At 37.9% G+C, this 9,768-nt stretch overlaps 1 protein-coding gene across 1 annotated transcript; it reads left to right on the top strand.

Annotated features, from left to right (window-relative positions):
- The first annotated feature begins 2,126 nt into the window (after window positions 1-2,126).
- LOC109583191 (uncharacterized) lies at window positions 2,127-3,472 on the top strand. Its single transcript, XM_019998435.1, has 3 exons — window positions 2,127-2,340; window positions 3,089-3,211; window positions 3,275-3,472. Exons 1-3 carry the CDS (start codon window positions 2,142-2,144, stop codon window positions 3,388-3,390), a joined length of 438 nt encoding a protein of 145 aa, XP_019853994.1. The 5' UTR covers window positions 2,127-2,141; the 3' UTR covers window positions 3,391-3,472.
- Window positions 3,473-9,768: the final 6,296 nt, after the last annotated feature.

Genomic DNA, 9,768 nt, shown 5'->3' with positions numbered 1-9,768 from the left:
TTATATTCTTTATTCCTCTCTCTCTTTCTCTCTCCCCCCCCTCTCTCTCTCTCTCCCCCCCCCCTCTCTCTCTCTCTCTCCCTCTCTCTCTCTCTCTCCCTCTCTTTCATCAACAGTACATTCACGCATTAATAAACACACCAAAATAAACATATTAAATCATAAAAGATTTGACCTAATTGAACTAATAAACAAAAAGTAAATACATACCCTATGCACCTTAATCATTAATAGTGATAATAATAAAGAGAAAGGAAGAGAGAGAGAGAGAGAGAGAGAGAGAGAGAGAGAGAGAGAGAGAGAGAGAGAGAGAGAGAGAGAGAGAGAGAGAGAGAGAGAGAAAGGAGAAATCAAGAGGGAAAAGAAGGAGAGAAAGAAAGAGAGGGGGAGAGAGAAAAGGAATCAAAAAGGAGAGAGAGTGATAACAAATAAACAAAATACATGTACATGTAGGCCCGTACAATGTATAATACAAAATCATTGACCATGTACATATACCTCAAGGGCAGAACCTTCCAATTACATGGTCCATTGCCTGAAGACAGTTAGTGAGTATTTAAAATAAGAGAGAGAGAGAGAGTATAAACTTATTGTAAAATAACTCGTAAAACTAAATGAGCCATGAAATTATGACAAGGTGGGAGAGAGTGGGAGAGAGAGAGAGATCAATTGAAATACCAGTGAATGGAACAGTCACGTACATGTACATGTACACGCATCGGCATTTGTGTGTGTGTGTGTGTGTGTATCAACATGTATCATGATACATGTATGCACATGCATGAGTGATATAAAGGCATGGTATTACGTTGCACATACTTTCGAAACAATTACACGCCTGGTACACATTCAATATGCATTTTTTGTATTAGCTCAATCAGTTATGCGACACATTTACAGTAAAAATATCAGAACTGTTATCTTTTTTATTGTAGAAAAATTATCAACAAAAAAGAGAAAAAAGATAGGAAGGAGAGAGAATTTCGAAGAAAGATACATGTCAAAAGCCTTGCCCTAAATCTCTCCACTCTTTCCAAACGTATCTATAAAGAGCTAATAATGAATGTGCATGTAACAAACATAAAATTGGAATAAAATGATTATCTATTGGAATAAAAATGACTATCTATAGATTACAATACAAAGCAATGGCTATAAGTAGCATACAGTAGGGAAGAGAGCTTTATAAGTAGGAGCAATGAACTAACTACACAGAAGCAGAGTAAAGGCTGGTTCACAATATTACGCTAGTCCTGACGTTACGTTGACGCTGGAATCGAATCTGGATCGATTCCAGTGGAAAGCATGTGTCAAAAGGTCAAGTCGCCCACGCTTTGATTAAAAATTGACGGTACGTTGGCCTAGCGTCATATTGTGAACCAGGCCTAACTGTGGAGCATGGTGTAGCTGGTAAACCTTTTTATTGGGCTGTACTGCAGATGTACTTTAATCTTACGATTCCTTTTAAGATGCAGCAGGTGACTAGTTACTTTGTTGTCAACAACAACCTACAGTCGACTTAATTCATTTTTAAAGATAATCCATAATAAACTCGTTCTGATATACACAATATATACATAATTATGCAGCCATTATACAAAATTAGCATGTCATTATGCATTAGTGAAATTTTCCATAATTATATATATATATATATATATATAATAATACATGTAGATATACATGTACATGTATCTTATTTTTAAGTTCTGTCTCAGCCACACCAACTCATTCCATGCTAAGTGACTACTGATAGCCACACAGTCCATAACAATATTCACATGTACTTCAAACATACAAATAAAAACAAAAATGTCTTCCTAGATCTAGGTCATTGGGGGATTTAGGTCTGTTCTCTCCGTCTCCTTACCTCATAGCTGCTTTGGCTAGGGTACTTGTCTTCCATTCCTCCTCACAAAGAGAGAGAGAGAGAGGGAGAGGGAGAGAGAGAAGATTCGAGCAGAGTAAATACAACGGGATTACTGAAGAGAAAAGAGTGGGAGTAGCAGTGTATGGTGGATTCACTCATGAATAATAAATTAAAGTTAATCAACTACTCCAGTTATTAACAGATCTAGTTAATTAACTAGTCTGGTTATAATATCATTAAAAATTAATTTAGACCACGCCTTTCATTAAAAATGGCGACCGAAGTCTCAGAAACTCCCTTGGAAACTTCAGAGATTTTAGAGTCAAAGGCAGAACCTCCTAAGGTCGTGACTGTAGCTAGTAAGGAGGAGGGTAGTGTGGAAGGGTCTAAGAAGTCTAAAGAGAACGAATCTGTTACAATTATTAAAGTAACTCCGCCTTCAAGTGAGAATACTGACACAGAACCTCCAGGTAATCGAGGCCAACCTCATTTTAGTATTTTTAGTGATGGACGATGCAAACTTTAGTACAATACTGATTGATAGGAGTATCGATTGATAATACGATATTTAAGACCACACCCATAGAGTTACACCCCTCATTAGCAATGTTTACCCTGCATGTGCAATCATCCTACTTAATTAACTTATTAAAATTATCCTTTCATTAGTTAGTATGGTTGGCATATCGATAGAATTTCCTTGAAAATTTTGATACCAAAATGTATTGATACCATAAAAATTCAGTTATACCAATAAACAGTACATCAATAATAATTATTAATCTATCACCTATCGCCAATCACTATTTTGATGGCTTGCAATTTTACATTAATTGACAGAGTTTTGTTGTTGTATTATGGCAATTTGTGATTGAAATCACCAATACTAAAACCACCAATCATTAAAACACATGCTCTATTATATTACACAAGTGCATATTAAACTTTCACCTTTATTTTTATAGCAAGATTTTAAAAATAAAGTGCTGCCAGATCAGAGTCCTCTGTAATACCTAGTATGTTCCTTTTGCTCTCATTCCTACAGAATGAATTATTTTCCAAACAAAAAAGGCATTCCTCATTGTCAGCTTAGAACGATTAATTTTAACCAAAGTCAGCCATATTCTTTTTAGAATGAAAATGTACTCTCCAAAATATGCTTCATTTATGAAGTTTTATGCCTTAGATTGTTGCTATCCTCTCTCTCTTCTCTTTTAGCATTAAAGAAACCAGCACTAGAGCTGAGATATAACGAGTTTGTTAAGATGGTAAATGATATTGGGAAAGATGTCAAGCCAGCTTATACAAACAGCAGATCACACGTTGACAGGCTGAAAAGAAGTGAGAGAGAGAATGGAGAGGAGGAAAAGGCAGACACACATTATATTTTTTATTTATTAATAGATATTACTACTGCTCGTGGCATACTAAGAGAATGTTTGGGAGAGCTGGACAGATTAAGTAGACAGCAAGAGCCATCAAGAAGTGCCTCACCATCGCCTGTCATTAAACTCAATTGAGCTTTCCTTCACTCATTCTTTTTCTCTTCATCTCTTTCCAGTAATTTAAATCAATAAATCACAGAATTTTATAAAAGACAGAGCTAGCTTGTTATTTCGCATTCTTCCTTGCTATCGATAGTGTATTATGCTGCAGCTCAGGGCACATGCAATGTTAAAAATGCATATGCTTGACCATATACATGTATTTCACGCGGAAAACTTGTGTTCAAAACTGTATGTAACACACTCAATGCTTTAATGCACATAGTACATCTTGGTACATCCAACAGTACAATAATTATAATTTAAATATTCCCTTAACTACAGTATCACCATTTTTGTTACATGGAGCCAACTCCTAATGAGAGTGGATTGAGAGTTGATTTTAATAATTATGATTTGAGATAATAAATAATACGATGAAGGTAGACAGCTAAAGACCATCATTGTTCTAAGTCAAAAATGAACTCCTTGTCTAAGTTTGCTGATTATGCTTTTGTATGCAAAAATGCAACAGGCTAGGCCAAGCTAAAATGTTTTTTTTCCCGGCCTTCGGCATAATTTGCTGAACTCTAAATTAGGAAGAAAGATGAAACCTTTTGCAAGTGTGCTTTTGCAACTACATCCATTTTAGCGAGAGAGCGAGCAAGACAGGTTGGAAAAAAAGTAGCTCTCTGAGATTATATAGTTGTAGCTCTTTAAGGTCCTGGCCGGTTGCTGATTATCAGCTACTTGTCACCAATGGATGCTGATGAATTCTCTATTAACGATCAATCTGATGTGATTGCACTTTTGGAATTACATCAATTATACGAGGGAGATGTGTTCGCTTTCTACTGCAAGGAGAGGCGAGAATCACTGCTGATCAGTCTTCACTTCTTGCCGCACAGATCCCAGCTTTGTTTTCGGATTTTGGGCCCAGGGCCAAAGGGCAGTTCTACGGCGGGACCCAAGTCCAAGGCGAACAGCGATAATCGTGACCGCAATTTTGCAAATGGAGGATTGATGGTATTAGACTTGCCTTGTTTGACGGTAAGTGCTGCGTAAGCATACTCTCCACATTATTTATCTCTTTTGTGAATAGATGGTGAGCAACGGGGGCAAAATAAAGGATGAAGCAAAGATTAAAAACCTACTGCAGCTTAGAGAGCCAGTAATGAGATAAAATATCACCTTGTGTATTGCCTTTTTTAACCTCTTGTTCATCTTATTTAATTGCACCTTTCTCTCAGTCTCAAATCACTCTAATCTTTGTAATTGATTTAAGTTGGGCTCCAGTCAATTGAAGCATGCAAAGTTATTGCAAAGTTTCTTGCAATTTCCCAATTTAAGATGAAGTTTTTTGAGCTAATTATATATAATGATAGTGCCTGCATGAAAGACAATTTCTTATCTGCCTCTTTTTGACACAAGCCCTTCTCTTAAAATATTAATCTCCATTATTTATGGCATGTGTGTTTTCTCTCCTCTCTCTCTTTCTCTCTTCTACCATTTGACACATTCACCTTATTTGTACATGATAAATTACCACCCACTCACCTTATTACACATACAATCTTTCACACATGCACATGCATATGCAGATTCGGCCCAACCAGTGTCTCAATATACATTATGGTAACTGGCCTTGGAAAGAAATACAGCTAGTCGCTAAGTTCCCTCTGGTAGCTGAGACTTGGAGCCGCTGGTTGACAACCTTCCTTATCAATCGTCGAGAAAGCCACGGGATCCCCTGCTCCCAGCTGGACAGGTGGTTACTGGCACGTTACATGAACTTGAGGAGCAAGATGAATGATAATGTCCATGCAGTATATGCTGTGAAGAGTTTCACTGGTTTTAGGCTTTGGAAAGCAAGCTGTGTAAGTTCTCTCTCTCTCTCTCTTTCTTTCTTGTTATGCACCTTTACCAAATATTATGGTTTAGACTTGTATTGCTACCTAAATGCTTTCATTTCTCAATATAATGATTGATCTCTCTCTCTCTCGTTCTCTCTCTCTCTCTCTCTCTCTCTCTCTCTCTCTCTCTCTCAGGTTCTCAGTAAAATGATGAAGTCAGATAAAGAGCTGGATACACTGATAGGAGAGCAGCTCTTCAATGTAAGCTTTGAGCTCTATCAGGCCCTCTACTACAGCTACATCATCAATGACAGGCCAGACATCGTCCACCTCTACACCAGTTATTCTGCTACTAACACTCATTCTCCTTTGATCCCAAACCCCAGCTGCATGCCGATCAGCAGCAGCAATGGCCCTCCCAATATTAACAAGTACATGAGTCGTCCCTCGAGTTTCAGACGACGCTCATCTCTGAGGATTCTTGGCCTAAGGTCCCACCAGCGCCGAAACACTGTTTTCAGCGGTCAAGACATTCATCCTCCTTTTTTGTCGTCTTTGATCCCAAATGCTTCGAGGAATAAGATCTTTGGCACTCCAACCGTCATGAGTGTCGATAATTTCATGATGTTTTTGAACCGGACCCAGTCCCTCCAGTTCACGAGGGAAGAGGTGCTTAGCATTATCGTTGCAAACGAGTTTCGTTTCTCAAAGAAAGACAAAAATCGCGAGAACGACGATGATTTTTCTGATGATGACGATGATGACGATGAAGATGATGAAATGGATCCAGAAGAGTTAGAGGAACGAAAGAGAAACACAAAAAGTATCTCGTTGAGAGCTTTTACTCGCTATCTCCTCACTCATGAGCCTCTCAACTCTTGCCAGCGTCACGACGACATGACACGCCCATTGTGTCAATATTTCATAGCTTCTTCCCACAATACTTACCTCACTGGCCATCAGCTGCACGGGGAGTCATCAACGTTCATGTATTCATCTGTAAGTTTGACTACATGTACAATATGTATACAAGTACATGGAACATGTGCTGCTAGTATATAATCTGGGGCTTGTTTTTTGTTTGGTGTTTTAAATAAATGAGTAATGATTGTATACTTTAGCAATAAAGCGTTAAGGTTGTAATGTTTTATGTGTAGCACACTAATTCTCTCTCTCTTCCTCTTCCTTTAGGTTCTCCAGACTGGCTGCAGATGTGTTGAAATAGACTGCTGGGATGGGGAAGAAAGTGAACCAGTGGTTTATCACGGACACACTTTAACATCTAAGATAAAATTTAAAGTAATGAAAGGGAGAGAGAGAGAGAGAGGGAGGGAGGGGGTAGAAGAATGACATTTAATATATGAATATAAATCTTACATGTATTTCTAATTTCTTTAGAATGTCATAAAAGCAATCAATGAATCAGCTTTTCTCACCTCTCCATATCCTCTCATTCTCTCCATTGAAAACCATTGTTCAGTCGTGCAGCAAGTGAGTCTCAATCATGTAATACAGTAATCAAATTAAAGTCATTATTATAACAATTTTTATGAGGATAGTGAAATATGATGCTTTTTAGCTCTTGACGTGTGAAATTCTTACCCCTCTTCTCTCTCCCTGTTCCTCTTAGGTTAAAATGACTGAATACATGAAAGAAACATTTGGTGATGCTTTGCTGACTGAAAGTTTAACGGGAGAGTATGACATCACCACGCTACCTTCCCCAGAAGTAATACTAGCGCAAGATAATGTCGTATTTGCCATACTTGTGTGTGTGTGTATGTACACATTGAACTTGCTGCTTGCCTTTCATTATAAAGAGATCAGTACTTATTTTATGCTAGTTCATACTACAGTGCAGTATCACTTGTAATGACCAAAGCATCTTGCAAGTCTATAAGAGTAAAAGCAAAGTTTTAAGATTTACCAAACCTCTTGTTTACCGTTAGCTACTTCTTGTTGTTTACCGTTAGCTAATGCGAGCATGTACGTGTGCATGTTTATAATGAAGGGGAGTGTGAATCAGCTTTTAGCTGGTTCCTACATGCATGTTACTTGCCAGCAATGTGTAACAAGTTGTCTTATGTACGTATTTATTTATTGTCTAGGACTTGAAGTACAAGATCTTAGTCAAAAACAAGAAGCTTCCTTCATCCCGCAATCGCTCAAAGTCATGCAAAGTAAGGCAACAAGATGAAGTGTCCTGCTCTACCAAAAGCTGTTGAGTATTATTGTAAATAGGTTCCACTTAGCATGTTTCCTATTTGGAAACAAAAAATTCATTTGGTAGAGTCATACCACTTTACACTTACTGCCACCTTGGCTGGTGTAAAAGATGACGTCTTTCTCTCAAAAAAAACAAATCCATTATATCTACCTCGAAAACACTCCATAAAAGGCCCTGTCCTATGCTACAGAAACTTTCCTTATATGTTATTTTTTGGGGGACACGACCACTTCATAATAAAAGTTCTAGGCCCCTTGGCTTTTGCTTTAATTGTAACGTCACCACCGGAAGCTCTTCTCTTATCACTAGACCGGAAGCACTTTTGACCGGAAGCACTATTTTTAGGCACAAGACCGGAAAGTGGTGTTGATAGAAATGCATTTGTGAATCTCATACTCACCTAAGATATCGATCAAAGACACGCTCACATAGATAATGTGTTTATACAACGACAGATAGCACTAGGAGGCTAGCACACTTCAGCGTTCATCAGCTGGTTGCCTCCAGCTGTGTGTATCCGCCTTAGATGTGCTTACTTGTAAGCGCTTAGGCGAAAACGGTCTACTTTGCCACCTAAGATCTTTGTAATTGAACCAATTACCAATTCTGCAAGCAGTTTTAGCCTCAAGATTGTAGAATGTTTCAAAATGATTGTATTTTAGTTTACTTATTCTATTAAATGTCTTATTCATGTTTTAAGCACAAGTTGCTAGTATTGCATATAAGTAATGGCAGTAGCACATAATGGGGCCTTGTTCTTGTAGCAAGTTCTAGAAGCAAAGACACATCTATAATAAATGAAGATTGAGTATTTATTGTAATAATAGCCTTTTATTCATTGCATCAAAATATCATCATGTTTTATAAAGTTAGTGTGAATGGTCATATAAATTATGCTACTTTAATAGCGTTACACGTACTAACTTACTAAAGTAACACTTGGATTGGAACTTGATGATGTCAAACCTCTTGAATACATATATACCTGTATTGCACCAGCTGTGTGTATTTGGATAAGTAAACAGGTCTAGCTGAAAGTCTGTGTGACAGTTAAAAGTGTAAAATCTTCTTTTTTGTGAGCTTCTGCTATTGCAGGCTATGGGTACGCTTTTATTTTTTGGGGGTTTTTTCTTGATGCTGCTGCTTTTAGGCTGGATCAATTCAAGCAATAATTTCGGCTTTTTATAATTTGTACAAAACATTCATAAAAGGGAAGGCATTATTATGTTATGTGAAAAGCTAAAGAATAAGCTGATTTCCAGACTTAAGCTGGTTCATATAAAATTAGAAGTTGCATTTGGCTAAAGACTGCTCATTAGCTTATTATTATTATCTGTTTTTTCCAAAAAATGGCTCCAAAAATCACCCCCAATTTTTATTACATTTTCTAATACATATTGATGTCCTTATGCTGTGTAGAAAGTTTGAGCTGATTCAGACTTCATTTTTCAAGTTATGGCCATTTTTTTAAATGAGCCAAAATTCTGAGAAATACCCAAGGCTATATAATAGTCCATGGTTTTTTCCAAAAAATGACTCCAAAATCACCCTAAATTTTTATCTCATTTTCTAATACATATTAATGTCCTTATGCTGTGTAGCAAGTTTGAGGTGATTCCGACTTCAATTTTTCAAGTTACAGCCATTTTAAGGAAACGGCAAAATTCTGAAAAATACCCAAGGCTAGCCCATGGTTTTTCCAAAAAATGGCTCCAAAATCACTTCCAATTTTTATTACATTTTCTAACACATATTGATGTCCTTATGCTGTGTAGAAAGTTTGAGCCGATTCCGACTTTAATTTTTCAAGTTACGGCCATTTTTTAAAATGAGTCAAAATCTCATAAATATTATTATTATTTATTATTATTTTAATTTATAGTCAATGCCTTCGTCCCCCTCTTGCTATTCTCTCCCTAACCCAAACTTCGCTCCTGACTTTGACTCTGACGACGTCTTTGACTTCCCTCCATCACGGTCTCCTCAACCAGGCACCCCGACTCGCTCAACCTACTCCTCCTCCCCTTCCCTCAGACAATGCTTGAGCCCGACCGCCAAAACCCTCAGCCTCACTCGCAACAGCAACAACAGTAACAACCTCGCTGCTAAAGGTTGTAGTTTAGAGCGATTCTCCCCGATACCAAACACTCTCTCGCCGGACATGTTTAACTTACATCGCTCTCCCTTGTCTCAGCTCGGCCCCTGTGCCAAGAAACGCCGACCCTGCTCCTGTAATCCTTCTCCTCCCCCCTCCCCTTCCCCGGCTTTGCTGACCCCGCCTCTAGCCCGACAGAGGGAGATAAAAGATGCTACATTGATGAAGAAGAAAGATCA

Source organism: Amphimedon queenslandica, unplaced genomic scaffold (genome assembly GCF_000090795.2).
Source record: "Amphimedon queenslandica unplaced genomic scaffold, v1.1 AMPQUscaffold_13320, whole genome shotgun sequence".
NCBI lineage: Eukaryota > Metazoa > Porifera > Demospongiae > Haplosclerida > Niphatidae > Amphimedon > Amphimedon queenslandica.
The sequence above is the reverse complement of the archived record's forward strand: the minus strand, read 5'-3'. Positions and strand labels throughout refer to the sequence as shown.

Bases quoted from the DNA above. Each gene is read 5' to 3' on its own strand.
- LOC109583191 (XM_019998435.1), top strand. From the start codon at position 2,142: ATGGCGACCGAAGTCTCAGAAACTCCCTTGGAAACTTCAGAGATTTTA. The intron at 2,341-3,088 runs GTAATCGAGGCC...CTTCTCTTTTAG, and splicing joins TACTGACACAGAACCTCCAG to CATTAAAGAAACCAGCACTA. The intron at 3,212-3,274 runs GTGAGAGAGAGA...ATTTATTAATAG, and splicing joins CGTTGACAGGCTGAAAAGAA to ATATTACTACTGCTCGTGGC.